This window comes from Oncorhynchus clarkii, unplaced genomic scaffold (genome assembly GCF_045791955.1).
Source record: "Oncorhynchus clarkii lewisi isolate Uvic-CL-2024 unplaced genomic scaffold, UVic_Ocla_1.0 unplaced_contig_584_pilon_pilon, whole genome shotgun sequence".
In the NCBI taxonomy this organism is placed as follows: Eukaryota; Metazoa; Chordata; class Actinopteri; order Salmoniformes; family Salmonidae; genus Oncorhynchus; species Oncorhynchus clarkii.
Window position 1 is genome coordinate 22,296 of NW_027260844.1, and position 23,103 is coordinate 45,398.

The window sequence follows — 23,103 nt, forward strand, 5'->3', positions numbered from 1 at the left end:
TCCCCATTTTTCCTATTGTTAGACCCTTCCCGGGACATGCTCTAGATAGTCGACCATTAGGGTCCGGGCTAATCAGGGAGGCCACCATCTCCTTGGCCATGGTTATGCAGAGGGATCATGAGGAGAGAATCAGTCTCTTCCTCATTGACTTTTCTGAGTTTCCTGTGGTACTAGGTCTTCCCTGGTTGACTCTGCATAACCCCACTATTTTCTGGCAACAGAGGGCTCTCACGGAGACGGTGGCTATGGATACATATGTCTCTGAATCCCTGCGTCAGGTACATTCGGCCCTCTACTTCACCCGCCTCCTTGAGTTTATTTTTTGTGAAGAAGAAGGATGGAGGTTTACACCCGTGCATTGACTGTAGAGTTCTCAATCAAATCACGGGCTACCTCTTATCGCCACGAAGATTGAGTCAATGCACGGGGTGCGCTTCTTCACAAAACTGGATCTCAGGAATGCGTATAACCTGGTGCATATCTGGGAGGGAGACGAGTGGAAGACAGCGTTCAGTACCACCATAGGGCGTTATGAGTACCTCGTCATGCCGTACGGGTTGATGAATGCTCCATCAGTTTTCCAATCCTTTGTAGACAAGATTTTCTGGGACCTGCATGGGCAGGGTGTAGTGGTGTATATCGATGACATTCTGATATACTCCGCTACACGCGCCGAGCATGTGTCCTTGGTGCGCAAGGTACTTGGACGACTATTGGAGCATGACCTGTATGTCAAGGCTGAGAAATGCCTGTTCTTTCAGCAGGTCGTCTCCTAGGGTATCGCATTTCCACATCGGGGTGGAGATGGAGAGTGACCGCATTGCAGCCATGCGTAATTGGCCGACTCCCACCACGGTAAAGGATGTGCAGCGATTTTTAGGGTTTTCCAATTACTACTGGAGATTTATCTGGGGTTTTGGCCAGGTTGCTGCGCCCATTACCTCACTGCTGAAGGGGGGTCCTGTAAGGTTGCAGTGGTTGGCTGAGGCGGACAGGGCTTTTGTGCTCCCGTGCTGGCCCATCCGGATCCCTCTTTGGCATTTATAGTGAAGGTGGACACGTCCGAGGCTGTGCTCTCACAGCGCTCGGACACGCCATTGAAACTCCACCACTGTGCTTTCTTCTCTAAGAAGCTCAGCCCAGTGAAGCACAACTATGATGTGGGGGACCGGGAGGTGTTGGCTGTGGTTAAAGCATTGAAGGCGTGGAGACATTGGCTTGAGGGGGATAAACAACCTTTTCTCATCTGGACTGACCACCGCAACCTGGAGTACATCCGGGCAGCGAGAAGACTGAATCCTCGTCAGGCAAGGTGGGCCATGTTCCTTACCCGTTTTTTGTTTACCCTATCCTACAGACCAGGTTACCAGACTCCCATACTCCTGGCCTCCTGCCTGGTAGCGCCGGTCGTGTGGGAGCTGGATGCGGACATTGAGCAGGCGTTGTGTACAGAGCCCGCTCCCCTCCAGTGTCCTGTTGGGCACATGTACGCTCCGTCTGCTGTCCATGACCAGTTGATCTGGTCACACACTTCTCCCTCCTCTGATCATCCGGGGATCAGTCGGACGGTGCTCTGTCTGACTGGGAAGTACTGGTGGCCCACTTTGGCTATGGACGTGAGGGTTTATGTCTCATCCTGCTCGATGTGTGCCCAGTGTAAGGCTCCGAGACACCTGCCCAGAGGTAAGTTACATCCCTTACCCGTTCCACAACGACCGTGGTCACATCTGTCAGTGGATTTCCTAACAGATCTTCCTCTTTCACAGGGAAACACTACAATCCTTGTCATTGTGGATCGTTCTTCTAAGTCTTGTCATCTCATCCTCTGCCTGGTCTTCCTACGGCCCTACAGACTGCGGAAGCCCTATTTACTCACGTCTTCCGGCACTACGGGGTGCCTGAGGATATAGTGTCAGATCGGGGTCCCCAGTTCATGTCGAGAGTTTGGAAGGCGTTCATGGAACGTCTGGGGGTCTCGATCTCAGGTTTTCACCCCGAGAGTAACGGGAGGGTAGAGAGAGTCAACCAGGATGTGGGCAGGTTTCTGCGGTCCTATTGCCAGGACCGGCCAGGGGAGTGGGCAGCGTTCGTGCCCTGGGCCGAGATGGAACAGAACTCGCTTCGCCACTCCTCCATTAACCTCTCCCCCTTTCAGTACGTATTGGGGTACCAGCCAGTTCTGGCACCCTGGCATCAGGGTCAGACCGAGACTCCTGCGGTGGACGACAGGTTTAGGCGCACGGAGGAGACATGGGAGGCTGCCCGTGTCCAACTCTAGCGCGCCGTGGGTCGCCAGAAAACCAGCAAGGACCGTCACAGCAGTGAGACCCCGGTGTTCGCACCAGGGGACCGGGTCTGGCTCTCGACCCATAACCTGCCCCTCCGCCTGCCCTGCCGGAAGCTGGGTCCGCGGTTTGTGGGGCCATTTAAAGTCCTGAGGAGGGTGAACGAGGTATGTTACAGATTACAGCTTCCCTCTGATTATCGTATTAACTCCTCGTTCCATGTGTCTCTCCTCAGGCCGGTGGTGTCTGGTCTGCTCCAGGAATCTGAGGTGCGGGAGGTCCCTCCTCCCCCTTTGGACATCGAGGGGGGCCCCGGCGTACATCGTTTGTTCCATCCTGGATTCGAGGCTTCGAGTGGGGGGCCTTCAGTACCTCATGGAGGGGTACGGGCCGGAGGAGATGTGCTGGGTTTCGGTTGCAGATGTTCTGGATCCTGAACTACTGCGTGAGTTTCACCATCACCAGATCGCCCTGTGCCTCATCCTCCGGTTCGTCCTCGAGGCCGGTGTCGGCGCGCAGCTGGAGCCGCGCGTCAAGGGGGGGTACTGTCACGACTTCCACCGAAATTGGCTCCTCTCCTTGTTCGGGCGGCGTTCGGCGATCGACGTCACCGGCTTTCTAGCCATTGCCGCTCCATTTTTCATATGCCCATTTGTCTTGTCTTGTTCATTACACGCCTGGTTTTCATTTCCCCAATCAATCTACATGTATTTAACCCTCTGTTTCCCATCATGTATTTGTGTGTAATTGTTTCATGTTATTGTGGTGTTTTATTACGCGCTTTACTTTTGTTATGTTCCGTGTTTTGAGCGTGTTTGATTTATGTAGTGCTCTCGTGTTTTTAGAACGAAAATAAAAGTGCGCCTGTTTATATTACTTTACCCCTTGACAACAATTTACATTAGGGTTGGATTTGGATTACAATAATGCCAACCTGATACTCTGATTACGGATTGTAATGCCTAGGGATAATTATCTCTACAAAGAAACAGCTGCGTTGATTCACTCTATCCAATCATAGCAGCAAACCGTGAGAGAGACCTGCCCATTATGCAGCTCCTCGGACTTGTTAACATAAGACAAGACATCGCCAATGTTATGTTGAAAGAACTCTTGGCCCCTAAGTCCTTTATGGAGAGGCCACTTGCTGATGTGTTTGATAGTGATCACTCCACTCTGCCGCTGTTTTGGACAAAATTAGAATTGAAACGATGCGCACTTGCATACCAACTGCCACTTTTCAATATTTTACAATTCTAAACCCATTCGCGAGCACCTTGTGTCCCCCGCGGCTTGTTCTGTAACATGATTCGCTATGAAACTCTTACGTGAACTGAACTCTGTTACATTACCTGTTTTCAAAAGTCAAAACAAATTTTAAATGCAGGTGAGCTGGTTCTACTCTTTTTGGGAATTATCTGGTGTTTTGTGGTAAACTGAGTGTGTCAAGCATAAGACCTATGGTGCCCATATTAATACTTCAATAATTGAATTGGAACAGTGACATAAAGTATCCTACACTGAGCTTGGTTAGGAGCGTCAGCATCTTCCCCTTAGCATCGTGGAACATGGTGCTCTTTGATGACTCAATGTGACTCTCGAGAATGTCCTGCATTCTCTTTAGGGATCCTTTCCCATGTACATTTGAAGCCTCTAAAAATCAGAGAAAAAAAGTTTACAAAGTAAGTTATATAAAGTTATGGTTATGAGGTCACTGGGTCACTGCTATCCAATGATTGTTAAAGGCATAGTTCAGCCAATTGACATACAGTATTTAGTGGTTTTTCCTTTGACAGCAGTCTATGGACCTTGTATCTGCAATCCACACTTTTGGTTTTGTTAAACTATCAACGGCCAACAAACTATTTAAGCATTTTTTAGACGTAAAACCAATGTCAACCATTTAGCATGTTTAAAATATCAAATCACAATTTGCTGGCAGTGGCTAATTGAAAAGAACTAAAGTGTGGATTGCATTCACTCCTTGTGCACAGATTATTTTCAGGGTTAAGGAAAAAAATATCTACAATTTGTGGAACTATTGTTTTATGACTGCTATTGACATGCATATTAAAGGGTAATTATAGTGACAGAATGATACTGACAGTTAGACTGACCTGTATAGGAGGGGAGCATGGAGGTCATGATTGACTTGATGAGCGAAGAGTAAATTTCCTTCTTCCTCTGGATGATCTCATGTTTAAGATCTGCCTTCAATTTGTGTTCCTTTTTGACACCAGAAAAAAAATACTATTATGAATATTAGTCTTCTTAACATTACACTTTACTTGACCGCATTTATTGTAAGGTCATAAATAATTACACTGGTGGCAAGCAGAGCAGGGGGGGGGGGAAACATGAATGATTCATGGGGCCCTATCCTGGTAGGGGCCCCTAAATGTTTAGAGAATTATTTGCTTATCATTTTAAAAATGTTAGACAAAAAAAATAGGTGCTGAAAATTAAAAGGTATAACCATAATCAGATCAGGCATCTCTTCTACCCAACCATCCCATTTGTAAGCCCCCCATAATGCACATGGTTTGGTCCATTCTCTAGGAGGAGAAAAACAATACAGCTGATCTGACAATTGCTCTGGCATGTAGAAAAAATTCAGGGAAAAGTTACTCACTACGATTTTTCCCAGAAAACAAATGAGAAGGATTTGAGTGGTAAGTCAGTGCAGACCACATGCCGAACTGAGCAGCCGAGCTAGCCAATATAGCTAGCTAGATAGCTTGTGTTTGAGCTTGAGGCAGTTGTTTTGTAGCAGCAGCATAACTAGACCATTTTTTAATTGTACAGTTAGGCACATGATAACTTTGACACACTAAAATATATATTATATTTGATATGTATACTATTAAAAAATATATATTTCAGTAGTAGATTTTTTGTACGGTAACCTTTGTAGGAGCGAACATTAAACCTAAAATTCCCTTTGTTTACTCACTTCCTAGTGCCTAGAGAGCCCCAGGTAGGCAGAATCTCAGCAGAAAGCTGTCAGACAGACTCTGATGCAGAGGAGAGCAGGGAGGAGGAAGAAGAGTTAAGGAGTAGCAGCAGTGCCAGTGAAGGAGTGACAGAAGAGATTGAACAAGCAGGTAATAAGGGAAAGGAAGAGTATGGACAGATTCAAAGTGAGGAAGATGAGGTTTTAGAAGATCCAGCACTGTGGTCAGAGAAAGTACGAGACCATGAAAGGGAAGCTATTGTTCGCAGACTAGCCAACAGGTGTGGTGAGGAGACAGAACTGTATAAAATCATGCCCCCAGACTCAGAAGGCAAGCCATTCCCCAACTATTTACAGTACAGTAAGTCAGCAAACGGAAGAGAAAAGGTGCAGAGAGACTGGCTTCTTTATAGTAAGAGTGTAAAGGCATTATATTGCATTCCATGTGTTCTTTTTTCTCACCCAGTTTTCTGATTAGTAAGGATGGCTATAATATATCATCAGTGAAATGGCAGAGAAAGTATGACAAACTGCCAGAGCATGAGGATGGTGTGTCTCACAAGAACTGTTACTGGAAATGGAAAAATCTGCAGCATACCGTTACAACAGATACAGGTATAGACAGTCAGCTGCAGAAACAAATCCAGTCAGAAATGTATAAAAACAGAGACTTCTAGAAAGGATTGTGGATGTGACACTGTACTTCGCATCTAGGAATCTGCCATTCTGGGGGAAATCACTCAATCTTGATGATGTACATAATGGACAGGGAAAGTAAAGGGAGTTCAAGCACACATACTGCAAAAAGAATCCACGGGCCACATACTCACCTTGTTCCTCCCATACTCTTAATCTTGTGGGTGTACATGCAGCTCAGTCGTACCCAAAAATATCAACCTTGTTTTGAGTAAATGGTCTTTCCAATCTGTTCAGTGCCAGCCCAGAGCGATGGGCTATTCTCAAGGAGAAGACTGGCTGCTGTCTTAACCGCCTTTCAGACAAGTCATGGAGTGCGCGTAATGCTGTGGTCCGACCAGTGGCAACTCATTTACCGTCTATCATCAAGGCCCTAGACATGCATCTTGCTACCGGTAGCCTGACAAACAAAGCCAAATATGTGCCGTCTGAAGGTCTGAAAGGTCTGAAAAGCTACTTCATGTCTTTCAAGGCAATCTTCCTGCTCACTTTCTGGGTAAAATCTTTGCAGTGTATTGAGAATAGAAGCCTAATTCTTCAGTCAGGAAATATTTCTCTGGACACTGGAGCAGCTCACATTAAGACACTACAGGAAGAAATACAGGCTCTGTGTAAACAATGGGACGCTCTTCTGGCAGAAGCCTCCATGGTGGCAAATGAAATGGTTGTAACTACTCAGTTTCACAGTGAACAGAGGAGCCGCCAGAAAAAAAGAAAACGTTTCCCAGATGAGACTGAAGATGACATAGCAAATGAACAGTAAAATGAGTCCTATATCGAAATAACCTGAAAGGCCACTCAGAAAGGAATAAGCCACTGCTCGAAAACCGCCATTGAAAAAGCCAGACTACGGTTTGCAACTGCACATGGGGACAAATATTGTACTTTTTGGAGAAATGTCCTCTGGTCTGATGAAACAAAAATAGAACTGTTTGGCCATAATGACCATCGTTATGTTTGGAGGAAAAAGGGGGAGGCTTGCAAGCCGAAGAACCCCATCCCAACCGTAAAGCACGGGGGTGGCAGCATCATGTTGTGGGGGTGCTTTGCTGCAGGAGGGACTGGTGCACTTCACAAAATAGATAGCACCATGAGGAATGACAATTATTTGGATATTTTGAAGCAACATCTCTAGACATCAGTCAGAAGTTAAAGCTTGGTCGCAAATGGGTCTTGCAAATTGACAATGATCCCAAGCATTCTTCCAAAGTTGTGGCAAAATGGCTTAAGAACAAAGTCAAGGTATTGGAGTGGCCATCACAAATACCTGACCTCAATCTTATAGAAAATGTGTGGGCAGAACTGAAAAAGCGTGTGCGAGCAAGGAGCCCTACAAACCTGACTCAGTTACACCAGCTCTGTCAGGAGGAATGGGCCAAAATTCACCCAACTTATTGTGGGAAGCCTGTGGAAGGCTACCCGAAATGTTTGACCCAAGTTAAACAATTTAAAGGCAATGCTACCAAATACTAATTGAGTGTATGTACATTTCTGACCCACTGGGAATGTGATGAAAGAAATTAAAGGATAAAGGTGGAAACTAGAATCTGTACAATTGTAGTATAGAGCAGCAGAAGCTTATATTTAGTACATTTAATATCACATATTGTTCAGTATGTTATTTTAATCTGAAACATTCTGATTTCTATGTTAGGGGCCCAATATTATTTTTTTCTTCAATTGGCCCCAAAATTCTGTCAACGCCCCTGGTGAATGAATATTAGACAACTTAACATTACACTTTACTAGACCGCCATAATCGGAAGGTAGAGCATAGCACAGTACCATCTATGATACAGCTTCACAGATAACATCCAACCAAATGTAAATAATACAGTTGTATTTCCACAAACCTCAGTTTTGAGGAATGCCAGCCGAGGAAACATGGTTTCTTCATCATAGCTCTCTAAGAGGATGCTGAAATTATCAATCTTTGCAGATATAGATTTCTGAGATTTCCTAGAAGACATGATAATAACCATGTTACTCAAGTGGTGGATCTTTGTCCCAATAAATGTGTCTGGAAGGCACGTAGAAAATCACTTACTTGAATGTTTTTGAAAACATATTTTTAATGGCATCGCACAGAGAGCTGCTCAGTGAAGCGTTCATGTTCGTTTTTACTCCATTTGTTGACCTGCAGAACCCCTGGCCGTTGCATACAGCTCTCAGGGTCTGGTGGTACCCCCCTCCTCCTTTTCCTTTCTGAAAAAACATAAAACATTATCATGATTTTGTCAGATTGGAGTTTTCCTTATTTCATCTTGTTCTAAGAGCAGCTCTTTCCTCCATGGAAAAAACAAATGTGATTGGCTAAGGTTTGGCAAGAAATGCATTCCAAGTAATTCCAAATAAGTTTAGAGAGTTAGGGGTTGGATACGAACCAGGGACCTTAAGTCAGCTTTCATCCAACCAATCACATTTGTTCAAATCCCCAAAAAATTGCCACTTGCTTCGTAAACAACAGGTGTAGACTAAAAGTGAAATGTTTTCAATACAGAGAGAGATCAAATAAATAATAGAACACAAGGAATAAATACACAACAATTAATGATAACTTTGCTATATACGCAGGGTACCAGAACAAAGTCAATGTGCAGGGGTACAAGGCAATTGAGGTATATATGTACATATAGGTTGGGATAAAGTGACTAGGCAACAGGATAGATAATAAACAGTAACAGCAGCGTATGTTATGAGTCAAAAGAGTTAGAGCAAAAAGGGTCAGTGCAGATAGTCCGGCTAGCTATTGGTTAACTATTTAGCAGACTAACAGTCTAGCACACTATTGACCTTGAGAAAGAGCTGTGTTTATAACAGGGTTTAAAAAATTACACTCAGAACAAGATTGAATCAACTGGGCTCAGAACAAGATTGAATAAACAGTGCTCAGATCAGTGGAGACTCCATCATTGAGCACCACACTTTTAGGTAAAAAAGGTTTTTGGAGGCTTGCCTCTTTTGTTTGTTATTTTGGCATTAATACGTGTCACATCGCAGTTTGCAAACAATGTAAAAACATTCAATTGAGTTAATAAAGCCGCATCCAAACATGGTCTCTTTTTGCCTTCTGCCTAAATGACTACAGACCCGTAGCACTCACGTTCGTAGCTATGAAGTGCTTTGAAAGGCTGGTAATGGCTCACATCAACACCATTATCCCAGAAACCCTAGACCCACTCCAATTTGCATACCGCCCAAACAGATCCACAGATGATGCAATCTCTATTGCACTCCACACTGCCCTTTCCCACCTGGACAAAAGGAACACCTATGTGTTCCTCAACACTGGAGCTCCCCAGGGGTGCGTGCTCAGTCCCCTCCTGTACTCCCTGTTCACCCACGACTGCATGGCCAGGCACGACTCCAACACCATCATTAAGTTTGCTGACGACATAACAGTGGTAGGCCTGATCACCGACAACAACGAGACAGCCTATAGGGAGGAGGTCAGAGACCTGGCCAGGCGGTAAGATATATTTTATGTGTAGTAGCTTTGCTGGCATGCATCACACTTTTTTTCTTTGTTTGCCCCACCAAGATTGACATGCTAAAATTGCCACTGGCTCAGATTAAGTTTGAAGAAGTAAAACTCCATTGAACCCTGCTAGAACCTTATGGCCCAGCATAAGGTACAATTGACTTACTGGTGCTATCACTTCCTCCTTGGCTCTTGTCACACATGTCTTCTCTGACTCTAGCACTCCGGCTGAAAGGCACTTGTCAAACTCCATGTGAATGTCTGACATGAACTGGTCAATGTTCTGGAGCTCATCTTCCAGCCTTTGTTCTAGAAGCTTGTGCAATTTTTCTTTTTCGGTCTCCATCTTAAACACAACAGAGAACAACCAACCCGTAAACATATTGAGATGGATCAAGGGTACAATCATTTAAAAAAAAGGCTAATGCATTAAAGGCAATACCGATTTGGTGATCCCATGGTTTACCACGTGGACCAGGGAGAGGATCCCATAGGCTCCAATCACATAGTCTCTCATCACTTTTTCTGACCGTTGGTCGTTCAAGCTTTTCAGCAGAGCTCTCAGCTCAGGTATCTCTGAAAATGAGATGCATTTAGTCATTTTTCTGTTAATGTACAATAATCTTTAGGTCAACAATCATTGTTTGAGCAAAGAAAGTTGTTGTTAGATTCATATTCAGGTTGAGTATATGACTTTAGAACAATTTATAATAACAGCCCCAACTCCAATAGATTAGGTGCAAAGAGATGGTATTTGTAAATTGTGCTGGGCACTTGTTCTACTTTCGGTCTTGTTTAACTTTTTTTTACCTTTACCAATACCCTGACACTTACCCTAATACACATTCATTATACAGTACCTAACCTTTCAAGGTTCTTGTGTCCTAGAAGGCATTTGCATAAGTTTGCAAAAAAACATTGCATGTAAATGTTTTTTTAAAAGTTGTATTTCAATGTTTTGCTAAAATGTATGTGAAGTTTTAAAAAATATATATATTTGCAGTTTTTTTTTGCTGTTTGCAACAAACAATCTGTTTGCACGTATTCCTACTGGAGGTTTTGTTGCACAATAACGCAAGTGATCATACCTGTCTCTTCTTGTCTCAGAATGCAGTTGTTATCCTTCTGGAATTCTTGAGAACTAACTGTAAACACCTGCATTTCATCAATAGCCTGAATGTATGTGACAAAAGATGACAAAAGAAAAACAATACATCAATATAATTATCAATCACTCATCAGTCAATCATTGCTGAAGCAGCTAAACTGGTTGTTTTGGAGTTACTTCAGGGACATTTCCAAGTTTTTTAATAATACAAAATTCCATTTCCCTATCCAATGAACTTCCGGTCTAAGAACGCTAATGCCATTTTAATGGATGTTATATTCTTCTAATTCAAGGGAACACCTTTGTCTTCTGACAGATAATGTCATTCTAACACAAGTTTCCATGAACTATCAGTTCATTAGCATTTTTCTCATTTCATGTCTAAATCATCTTAAAGTAACTTTATTGAGCTACACAAGCCATTTGAGACGCTTTGGGATGCTTTGGACATAGAACGCAAAACAATGCATTGATTTTTGGACACAAAAGCTAAAAAGTTTGCATGTGGAGACAGTAGCTAGGTAAACAAAATAAAAGCATGGATTGCTGTCTTACCTCGTCCATACACTGCAGGGAAAGAAACTCTTTATAGTTTCTTATTTGGTTAAGAAAATAGAGAATAAAACATCTTACTTCATACGGGTTGCTGTAATTCTCTTGAATTTCCATCTTGGCTTGTTGATTTCGGTGCAATATGCATGCACGTTTCTGCTCCTCTGAATAGTTAGAAGAGTCCTAATTGCATGTGAAATAAGAGGAGACCATGGTTGATAACCATGCAGTGACATATTTGAGTCTCTATAAACCAACTATTTGTTTATAGTTCTGTAAACAAAGTATTTCTTATATTTTGTGTAGCAGTACCTCTATGTGAAGGTCTTCATCGTCCATTTCACTGAAATTGGAATTTGTTCTTTATTAGTGATGTATAAGCAGTGAAAATATATCTATATCTGGGTAGGTAATTGTAAACAAATATTTGTTCAGTAATCGCAATATATTAAACTGTTAAAGCAGTAACAGAATTTGAGTTTAAAATGTCTCACCGCATATAATTGTCTGGGTTGATGTTGTCCGTCTTAGTACAGATGAAGGTGATGTTCTGACACTGTCCACCAGGACCCATATTACTGATGCTGTTGTCCAGTATATTCCATGCATCACTGTCAGCCGCGGCCCGGTCAATGTCAGCCACGACCCACACAGAGGAGCACTTAGTAATGTACTATAAAAAAAAAAAACATGGTGTTCAGAAATGTTATTTAGAATGTTAAAACAAAAATTGTAACAGGTGAGGTAAAATAAAACATTGGACATAGTGTAAAATATTTGAAGCCATAATCAACATTTCACTCATCATTCAAGCTGATTTTTTTTTTTGTAAATGATGAGTTGAATGGCAGTGGTTCTAATGCTGGAATTCAATCTAACCCGCTGTAGTAATGCTTACAGTGCCGTTATTTGGAGAGAAAAAATGGCTGCACTCACAGACACACACACACACTTCTTTGAAGTAGGTTTTTATTGCCCTAATGAAAATGTAGTTAATAAACTACATTTTACCTACTGAATACCTACTGTATTCATGTTATCTGATGAAATTGCTTGACAATGAAATTGCTGTACAATGCACATTAATGTCATAAATTAACACTGCAGAGCTCTTCGTCTCCTATGCCGTGCCTTGATTGTATTAATGTTGATGATATCTGGAAATGTGCATGTACATCCTGGCCCATCTACTGTTGCTAGCCCCAATTCTGCCTTGTGCTCTGATATCTGCTTCACTGATATCTGCTCCCGTAAAAGCCTGGGGTTTCTGCACATTAACACTAGAAGCTTATTACCTGAAATTGATCAATTTAAAGTGTGGGATCACAGCTCCAATCCAGATGTGTTGGTCATTACTGAGACGTGGTTAAGGAAGAGTGTTTTGAATACTGATGTTAACCTTTCTGGTTATAACCTCTTTCGGCAAGACAGATCTTCCAAAGGTGGGGGAGTGTCAATCTTTACCAAGGATCACCTTCAGTGCTCGGTTGTCTCCACCAAGTCTGTCCCCAAACAATTTGATTTGCTGGTTTTAGGTATTGAACTTTCAAATAGCTCTTTATTGAGTGTTGCTGTGTGCTATCGTCCTCCATCAGCACTGGCCTGTACCCTACCTGCCCTAAAGCTCTCTCCTGGCCCCGTACACCAATTCTGAATGTGTCCTGCTAGTTGACCTAAACTGGGACATGCTTAAACCACCTGACCAAGTCCTAAAACAATGGGACTCCCTAAATCTTTCTCAGATTATCACCAATCCCACAAGGTATGACTCCAAGGCTACTCTCCTCGATGTTATCCTCACAAATAATCCTGATGGGTATAAGTCTGGTGTTTTCTGTAATGACCTTAGTGATCACTGTTTTACAGCCTGTGTTCGTAATGGCTGTTCAGTGAAACGACCTGTCCTGATTTGTCATAGACGCTCGCTAAAAAACTTTGAGCAAGCCTTCCTTCATAAACTGGCCTCTGTAAAATGGTATAGAATCAGGTTGATCCCCTGTGTTGAAGACGCTTGGACATCCTTTTTTTATATTTTCAGTGGTATTGTTAACAAACACGCCCCCATAAAGAAAATTAGAATAAAAAACAGGTTCAGCCCCTGGTTCGACCGTGATCTTGCAGAGTTACTAAACCTCAACAATTGCATTTGGCGAAAGGCTCAGCACACGCACACGCTGACTGGCTCTCATTCAGGCAAATTAGAAATAAGTGCACTTGGGCTATCCGGAAGGCCAAGGTTAGTTACTTTAAGAAGCAGTTCTCTCTCTGTGGGTCTAACCCCAAGAAGTTTTGGAAACCGGTTAAAGACCTGGAGAATAAACCCTCCTCCTCACAGCTGCCCATGTCCCTTAATGTTGATGATGTGGTTGTTACTGACAAGAAGCACATGGCTGTGCTCTTTAATCACAAATTAATTAAGTCAGGATTCCTATTTGACTCAGCCATGCCTCCTTGCCGTCCAACATTTCCTCATCTCCCACCCCTTCTAATACGACTATCCCTGATGCTTCTCCCTCTTTTTACCCTGCCAAGCTACACAGTTTCTCCCTGCAGGCAGTCACTGAGTCTGAGGTGCTAGAGGAGCTCCTGAAACTTGACACTAAAAAAACATCTGGTTCAGATGGTTTAGACCCTTTCTTCTTCAAGGTTGTTGCCCCTATCATTGCCAAGCCTATCTCTGACGTTTTTAACCTTTCTGGGTAAGTTCCCATTGCTTGGAAGGCAGCCATGGTTCGTCCTTTATTTATAACTGTTATAGGCCTATTTCTATTTCACCCTGTTTATGAAAAGTGTTGGAAAATTTTGTCAATAATCAACTGACTGTCTTTCTTGATGTCTATAGTATTCTCTCTGGTATGCAATCTGGTTTCCGCTCAGGTTATGCATGTGTCACTGCAACCTTAAAGGTCCTCAATGATGTCACCATTGCCCTTGATTCTAAGCAATGTTGTGCTGCTCTTTTTATTGACTTGGACAAAGCTTTTGATACAGTGGACAATTCCATTCTTGTGGGCCGGCTAAGGAGTATTGGTGTCTCTGAGGGGTCTTTGGCCTGGTTTGGCCACTCTCTCAGAGTGCAGTGTATAATGTCAGAAAATCTGCTGTCTCAGCCACAGCCTGTCACCAAGGGAGTACCCCAAGGCTCAATCCTAGGTCCAACGCTCTTCTCAATTTACATCAACAACATAGCTCAGGCAGTAGGAACCTCTGTCATCTATTTATATGCAGATTATACAGTGTTATACTCAGCTGGCCCCTCCCCGGATTTTGTGTTAAATGCTCTACATCAAAGCTTTCTTAGTGTCCAACAAACTTTCTCTACCCTTAACCTTGTTCTGTACACCTCCAAAACAACGGTAATGTGGTTCAGCAAGAAGAATGCCCTTCTCCCCACAGGTGTGATTACTACCTCTGAGGGTTTAGAGTTTGAGGTAATCACCTCATACAAGTACTTGGGGGTATGGCTAGACAGTACACTGTCCTTCTCTCAGCACATATCAAAGCTGCAGGCTAAAGGTAAATCTAGACTCGGTTTCCTACATCGTAAGCGCTCCTCTTTCACCCCAGCTGCCAAACTAACCCTGATTCAGATGACCATCCTACCCATGCTAGATTATGGAGACATAATTAGATTATAGATTAGCAGGTAAGGGTGCTCTCGAGTGACTAGATGTTCTTTACCATTCGGCCATCAGATTTGCCACCAATGCTCCTTATACAGTGCCTTGCGAAAGTATTCGGCCCCCTTGAACTTTGCGACCTTTTGCCACATTTCAGGCTTCAAACATAAAGATATAAAACTGTATTTTTTGTGAAGAATCAACAACAAGTGGAGCACAATCATGAAGTGGAACGACATTTATTGGATATTTCAAACTTTTTTAACAAATCAAAAACTGAAAAATTGGGCGTGAAAATTATTCAGCCCCTTTACTTTCAGTGCAGCAAACTCTCTCCAGAAGTTCAGTGAGGATCTTTGAATGATCCAATGTTGACCTAAATGACTAATGATGATAAATACAATCCACCTGTGTGTAATCAAGTCTCCGTATAAATGCACCTGCACTGTGATAGTCTCAGAGGTCCGTTAAAAGCGCAGAGAGCATCATGAAGAACAAGGAACACACCAGGCAGGTCCGAGATACTGTTGTGAAGAAGTTTAAAGCCGGATTTGGATACAAAAAGATTTCCCAAGCTTTAAACATCCCAAGGAGCACTGTGCAAGCGATAATATTGAAATGGAAGGAGTATCAGACCACTGCAAATCTACCAAGACCTGGCCGTCCCTCTAAACTTTCAGCTCATACAAGGAGAAGACTGATCAGAGATGCAGCCAAGAGGCCCATGATCACTCTGGATGAACTGCAGAGATCTACAGCTGAGGTGGGAGACTCTGTCCATAGGACAACAATCAGTCGTATATTGCACAAATCTGGCCTTTATGGAAGAGTGGCAAGAAGAAAGCCATTTCTTAAAGATATCCATAAAAAGTGTTGTTTAAAGTTTGCCACAAGCCACCTGGGAGACACACCAAACATGTGGAAGATTGTGCTCTGGTCAGATGAAACCAAAATTGAACTTTTTGGCAACAATGCAAAACGTTATGTTTGGCGTAAAAGCAACACAGCTGAACACACCATCCCCACTGTCAAACATGATGGTGGCAGCATCATGGTTTGGGCCTGCTTTTCTTCAGCAGGGACAGGGAAGATGGTTAAAATTGATGGGAAGATGGATGGAGCCAAATACAGGACCATTCTGGAAGAAAACCTGATGGAGTCTGCAAAAGACCTGAGACTGGGACGGAGATTTGTCTTCCAACAAGACAATGATCCAAAACATAAAGCAAAATCTACAATGGAATGGTTCAAAAATAAACATATCCAGGTGTTAGAATGGCCAAGTCAAAGTCCAGACCTGAATCCAATCGAGAATCTGTGGAAAGAACTGAAAACTGCTGTTCACAAATGCTCTCCATTCAACCTCACTGAGCTCGAGCTGTTTTGCAAGGAGGAATGGGGAAAAAATTCAGTCTCTCGATGTGCAAAACTGATAGAGACATACCCCAAGCGACTTACAGCTGTAATCGCAGCAAAAGGTGGCGCTACAAAGTATTAACTTAAGGGGGCTGAATAATTTTGCACGCCCAATTTTTCAGTTTTTGATTTGTTAAAAAAGTTTTAAATATCCAATAAATGTCGTTCCACTTCATGATTGTGTCCCGCTTGTTGTTGATTCTTCACAAAAAAATACAGTTTTATGTCTTTATGTTTGAAGCCTGAAATGTGGCAAAAGGTCGCAAAGTTCAAGGGGGCTGAATACTTTCGCAAGGCACTGTAGCACACATCACTACACTCTATACTCCTCTGTCATCTGGTCATCTCTATATACCCATCGCAAGACCCACTGGTTGATGCATATTTATAAAACCCTCTTAGGCCTCACTCCCCCCTATCTGAGATATCTACTGCAGCCCTCATCCTCCACATACAACACCCGTTCTGCCATTCACATTCTGTTAAAGGTCCCTGAAGCACACACATCCCTGGGTCACTCATATTTTCAGTTCGCTGCAGCTAGCGACTGGAACGAGCTGCAACAAACACTCAAACTGGACAGTTTTATCTCAATCTCTTAATTCAAAGACTCAATCATGGACACTCTTACTGACAGTTGTGGCTGCTTTGCGTGATGTATTGTTGTCTCTACCTTCTTGCCCTTTGTGCTGTTGTCTGTGACCAATAATGCTTGAACCATGTTTTGTGCTGCTACCATGTTGTGTTGCTACCATGTTGTTTTCATGTTGTGTTGCTACAATCCTGTGTTGTCGTCTTAAGTCTCTCTTTATGTAGTGTTGTGTTGTCTCTCTTGTCGAGATGTGTGTTTTGTCCTATATTTCTGTGTTATCTTTTTTTTTAAATCCCAGCCCCGTCCCCGCAGGTCTTTTGCCTTTTGGTAGGCCGTCATAACTGACTTACCTAGTTAAATTAAGGTTAAAAAATATAAAAATTAACAATACACATGTCTTAAATGCATAATTTAGCTTGAATGCAAAAAGTACTAAAATGTATTCTTAAAATAAATAGTTTCTTCTTTTTGCTTTTTGGGGTTCTGCATGAGCAAAAAAGAACTCCATACCTACTGTAAACTCTGGTGGTGGATCTTTGATGTTAAGGTGCTACTTTACTTCAACTGTTCCTGGGGCCCTTGTTAAGGTCAAGGGCATCAGGAACTTCACCTGTTCCTGGGGCCCTTGTTAAGGTCAAGGGCATCAGGAACTTTACCTGTTCCTGGGGCCCTTGTTAAGGTCAAGGGCATCAGGAACTTCACCTGTTCCTGGGGCCCTTGTTAAGGTCAAGGGCATCAGGAACTTCACCTGTTCCTGGGGCCCTTGTTAAGGTCAAGGGCATCAGGAACTTTACCTGTTCCTGGGGCCCTTGTTAAGGTCAAGGGCATCAGGAACTTTACCTGTTCCTGGGGCCCTTGTTAAGGTCAACGGCATCAGGAACTTTACCTGTTCCTGGGGCCCTTGTTAAGGTCAAGGGCATCATGAACTTTACCCGGTACCAGGACAGTTTGCCTCTGCCAGGAGGTTAAAACTTAGATGCAATTGGATCCCAGCAAGACAATGACCCCAAGCACAAATCAAAATCCACAATGAACTTGTTAATAAAACATTTTTTTGGTGAAAATTAATATTAGTTTTAAATAAACTTTTTGAAGGTACATTTCTTTGCTTTTATTTTGAAAAACATGCCCTGACAATATACAATATAAAATGGACTTTTTGGTAAGGAAGGCTTAACCAAAACCATCCTCTGATTAAACCAAATAAATACCACACACTACAGCGTACCTTCAGGTTCAATTAAATTGAGACTGTAAATGCATTCAGAAATGATCACAAAAGTAAATGATTACCGATTCCCACATCTCATCTCTGGCCTTGTTGCAGTCTCCAGTTCCTGGAAGATCCACCAGCACAATGTGTTCCAGAAGATCCTTGGAGTTTGGCATCTTGATGGTCACATACTTCACAAGTGGCCAGTAGTGTATCTGAGATGAGTTAAATTGTTTCCCATGTATCTTTCTTTTGCTTCGTATGTAGCAGGCGATCTCTGTAGAGAACTTTGTGGCCTGTCAAATGATTTAATATTATTCTCAAGTCACACTCGACCCTTTTACAACTTTCTGGTATATTTAAAATAATTGATGGCTATTATGCATTTCATGTTGTTTGTCATGATGTCCGTGAAGTTCAGGGTTTTCAAATGGGAACATATTGGACCTCAGACAGCAAAAAAAAACTGTATAAAAGAGGCTTAAAATGACTTACTGTGTCAAATGACAGGATTTTCCTAGTTGATGAGAGAAACTCTGGGATGTCGCTGAATGTCTCTGACTCCAGTGACTTCAGTTCATCAAAGCTTTTCCCGACTGCATCTTCTCCGTACAATGCCTGGATTTTACTGTTCGCCATATTCACCATCCTTTTATCTTTCTCCTCACCATCCATTTCTTTGATTTTCAAAAGTGATTCCAGCTCCTTCTCCCATTCCTAAAAAAAGTCAAACATTATTATTTTACTGAATATATTATATATTTATATGATGGATCAAATGTTTCATATTATAATAAATAAATGCTAAATACTTTGTTGAGGGAAATGTACTTGATTCAACTGTGATATGTTGTTGTCTCACCTAACTATCTTAAGATTAATGCACTAATTGTAAGTCGCTCTGTATAATAAAATCAGCTAAATCAGGTTTCCCAAACTCGGTCCTGGGTCCAACCCTGCATGCACGTTTCGTTTTTTGCCGTAGCACTACACAGCTGAATCAAATAACCAGCACATCCTCAAGCAATCATTAATTGAATCAGCTATGTAGTGCTATGGAAACAAACAAAACGTGCATCCAGGCCGGGGGGGGGGGGGGGGGGGGGGGCTCTGAGCTAAATAACAAACATGTTAATGTGATCATATCAGCATGGTGTCAGGACAAAACATGGTGTCTAAGTGACTTCAACTGGTCTTCAAAATTTCACAAATTATATCTTGAGGTTTATCAACATTGCTAAAATCACCTCTTTAGAAATGAAGTCAATCTCTGCCACGTAGTTGGAGTCAGTCATATTGGCCTCCACCTGGATGATGACTGATGTGCATGCACCAACAGTCCCGGAGGGCAGCAAGGTATTCACCCCCAAAATGGCATTCATCAGTGAGCTCTTACCAGCTCCTGACCTCCCAAATACACCAACAACAACTTTGTCGTCAATGACAGCCTCCAAAGCTGAGATTCTTTCCCTGTTAACAGTGAACCACAGAAAAGCAATGTCACACTAAAAATGCAATTCATTGACTTGAGGTCTATCTATACATAAACAGTAGAAAGCACAGAGGTATACTGCATAGTGGAATAGAGGAGTTAGCAAGCTAACTTTGGTCAACTCTGAATTCAAATTGGGATAACCGTTGACACTGTGGCTCACCTTTTAGCCAGGTATGTTTCTATGACAATGAATCCTAAAGTTCTTACAGTACCTGCTCTGGGGCAGGCTAACTCCAATGTATGCTAAATAAAGGTTCTGAGGATAGAGTTAAATTTTTCACCGGAACAGTCCTGACTTAAATTTGCTTGAAAATCAGAGACATGATTTGAATACTGTTGTCCATCAATGATTCCCAACTGAATTTACTGAGCTTGAGGAATTTTCTATATTTTTTCCTTTCACTTTGAACATAAGAGTAGGTTGTGTAGATCGGTAGGAAAACAAATCACATGTAATCACCTTTTAGATTTCATTTTAAGGTAGCAAAATGCGAAAACTTTGAGGTGTGTAGACTTTCACTAGGCACTGTATGTATTTTCTTGAAGAATGAATGGCAATATAATTCATTTAAATGTCAAAAATTGATGTACCAACCTTTTGAAGAATACAAGTACACTTACCTTAAATAACCAATGAAATCCATGTTTGCATATGGAGGTGACACCTTGTCTAGCCCGCTAAGGACTTTTCCAATGCCCTCTTTGGCCACTTTGATGACATCCATCTCTACACACACACACACACACACACACACACACACACACACACACACACACACACACACACACACACACACACACACACACACACACACACACACACACACACACACACACACACACACACACACACACACACGAGGTGGACAAACAATGAGTTTACAATGTAATAATTGTATTACGCTGTGGTATAATTTTTAACATCAGGTTTACTGTTTATTTCTTAAAGTAGCTATTATAACGTATATATCTTACCGAGGGTAGGTGTTGCTGCAGTTCCCTTTGCTATGGCACAAAGGCGTTTATTACCTTCCCTGCCCTGATCATTTGAAGTAGAGGGGTCATCAGACCCTCTTTTGTGGCCTGAGAGAGAATCACAATCACTCAATGTTCAAGCAGATCCATTATCTGTCCAAGAAGTCAGTATTTCCTTCATGGTAGGCTGTATACCATTTATGTAAATATAATATACATTGGACAACAAGAAGTTATTATAGACATATTAATCCTCAACTGAAGTAATGTGCGTCTTAGACTTTCATGTACCTTGGGTAGGCATGATTTGACACCGTCCGGGGCTTAGACTGAAAAATAAAAAAGAAATTCACTGATTATGGTGATGAAAACAGAGATAATAAATTCTAATCCCACAGAAAACGTATTATCACAGGAAACAGTCATTATCTGATTTCAGTGGAGGGTCCTTAGAGGAGGACCATCCTACTCAGTGATTTTCAGAAAAAATGTAATGTTAAAAAAGTTATCCTTTTTAGATAGAACTATACTAAATATATTCACGTCATCAAGTACCAGATTATAACACGCTGTTTTGCAGTGAAGGTCTACAGTAGTATCAATGACACACTCTAGAATAGCACAATAGTGTAGCCAGAGGAAAGCTATTCCCCACCCTCCTCTGGCTACATTAACTTCAATACAAAACCTAGGATGCTCGTAGGCCTTACCCGCTTCCATAGACCACATGGTAATTATGACCACTTCCAGAGGACGTCCTCCAACCATTCAAAGCTTTAGCAATATGAACTGACATGTTGTCCATCCAATCATAGGATTAGGATCAGAAAACAAACCTAGTGTGGTGTATTGGGGTATTGCCACATATTTTGATAAAATATTGAATTTGGCCTTCTCTACTATAGCCCGTAGAAACGTATTGAATAACTCATTCATAAACGGGGAAAAAAACAAGCGAAAAATAAATCATCAATCATCTGTGTTTTTTAAGTGTCTGTCCTATATATAGGAGATATGAGAAAACTCGGGGAATATACAGTACCAGTCAATAGTTTGGACATGCCGACTCATTCAAGGGCTTTTCTTTATTTTGTACTATTTTCTACATTGTAGAATACTAGTGAAGAAAATCAAAACTATGAAATAACACATATGGAGTGTTAAACAAATCAAAATATATTTTATATTTTAAATTCTTCAAGTAGCCACCCTTTGCTTTGATGACAACTTTACACACTCTTGGCATTCTCTCAACCAGCTTCGTGAGGAATGCTTTTCCAACAGTCTTGAAGGAATTTCCACATATGCTGAGCAGTTGTTGGCTGCTTTTCCTTCACTCTGTGGTCCAACTCATCCCAAACCATCTCAATTAGGTTGAGGTTGGGTAATTGTGGAGGCCAGGTCATCTGATTCAGCACTCCATCACTCTCCTTCTTGGTCAAATAGACCTTACACAGCCTGGAAGTGTGTTTTGGGTCATTGTCCTGTTGAAAAACAAATGATAGTCCCACAAAGCTCAAACCAGATGGGATGGCGTATCACTGCAGAATGCTGTGGTAGACATGCTGGTTAAGTGTGCATTGAATTCAAAATAAATCAGAGACGGTGACACTATCACACCTCCTCCTCCATGCTTCCATGCTTCACAGTGGGAACCAAACATGCAGAGATTATCCGTTCATCTACTCTGCGTCTCACAAAGACACGGCAGTTGGAACCAAAAATCTCAAATTTGCATTCATCAGACCAAAGGACAGATTTCCACTGCTCGTGTTTCTTGGCCCAAGCAAGTCTCTTCTTATTATTGGTGTCCTTTAGTAGTGGTTTCTTTGAAGCAATTCGACCATGCAGGCCTGATTCACGTAGTCTCCTCTGAACAGCTGATGTTGAGATGTGTCTGTTACTTGAACTCTGTGAAGGATTTGTTTGGGCTGCAATCTGAACTTATCCTCTGCAGCAGAGGTAACACTAGGTCTTCCTTTCCTGTGGCGGTACTCATGAAAGCCAGTTTCATCATAGCATTTGATGGTTTTTGCGACTGCACTTGAGGAAACTTGAAAAATTCTTGAAATGTTCCATATTGACTGATCTTCATGTCTTGAAATAGTGATGAACTGTCGTTTCTCTTTGCTTATTTGAGATGTTCTTGCCATAATACGGACTTTGTATTTTACCAAATAGGGCTATATTTTGTATACCACCCCTTCCTTGTCACAACACAACCGACTGGCTCAAATACATTAAGGAAAGAAATTCCACTAATTAACTTAACAAGGAACACCTGTTAATTAAAATGTATTCCATTTTGACGGCCTAGACAGAATGGCTATATAAGGAATGGAACATATAGGACCAAGGCCCTGCTACCATTATAACCTATACAGCTGTCAGATGTGGGCGTTAACAAGCAAGAACTGAGATGTAAAGATAATGGTGGAGAAAGGTCAAGAGGAGTTATTTTAGTATAGAGTAAAGACAGAATACTTTAAAGGCAGGGCTTGCTATGATTGTGATAAAGTCTAATTGAATCTACAAGTTCCGGTATCTGTGCAATTATTTGACTCAATGTTTTTCCACAACAGATGTTACTTAGATTGATGCACCAGTGGATCAATAGACTCTGAGGGGTTTAATTAGCTTCTTGATATGCCACACATGTCAGGTGGGTGGATTATCTTGGCAAAGGAGAAACGCTCACTAACAGGGGTGTAATAAAA

The 23,103-nt window shown here is 42.1% G+C and overlaps 1 protein-coding gene across 1 annotated transcript in view; it reads right to left on the bottom strand.

The window, feature by feature from the left end:
- The window catches only part of LOC139401898 (nuclear GTPase SLIP-GC-like), a 38,656-nt gene that overhangs the window by 13,130 nt on the left and 2,423 nt on the right, over positions 1–23,103 (bottom strand). The window contains exons 2-17 of the mRNA XM_071145905.1: positions 20,678–20,715; positions 20,387–20,494; positions 20,033–20,138; positions 19,164–19,386; positions 18,412–18,633; positions 17,997–18,212; positions 11,570–11,748; positions 11,388–11,418; positions 11,157–11,258; positions 10,504–10,588; positions 9,858–9,991; positions 9,582–9,761; positions 7,982–8,139; positions 7,788–7,893; positions 4,403–4,511; positions 3,805–3,938 (exon numbers count right to left, since the gene is read on the bottom strand). Of these exons, the coding sequence (XP_071002006.1) occupies positions 3,805–3,938; positions 4,403–4,511; positions 7,788–7,893; positions 7,982–8,139; positions 9,582–9,761; positions 9,858–9,991; positions 10,504–10,588; positions 11,157–11,258; positions 11,388–11,418; positions 11,570–11,748; positions 17,997–18,212; positions 18,412–18,633; positions 19,164–19,386; positions 20,033–20,138; positions 20,387–20,494; positions 20,678–20,690 (2,106 nt within the window). The 5' untranslated portion in view covers positions 20,691–20,715. The remainder of the gene's footprint in view (positions 1–3,804; positions 3,939–4,402; positions 4,512–7,787; positions 7,894–7,981; positions 8,140–9,581; positions 9,762–9,857; positions 9,992–10,503; positions 10,589–11,156; positions 11,259–11,387; positions 11,419–11,569; positions 11,749–17,996; positions 18,213–18,411; positions 18,634–19,163; positions 19,387–20,032; positions 20,139–20,386; positions 20,495–20,677; positions 20,716–23,103) is intronic.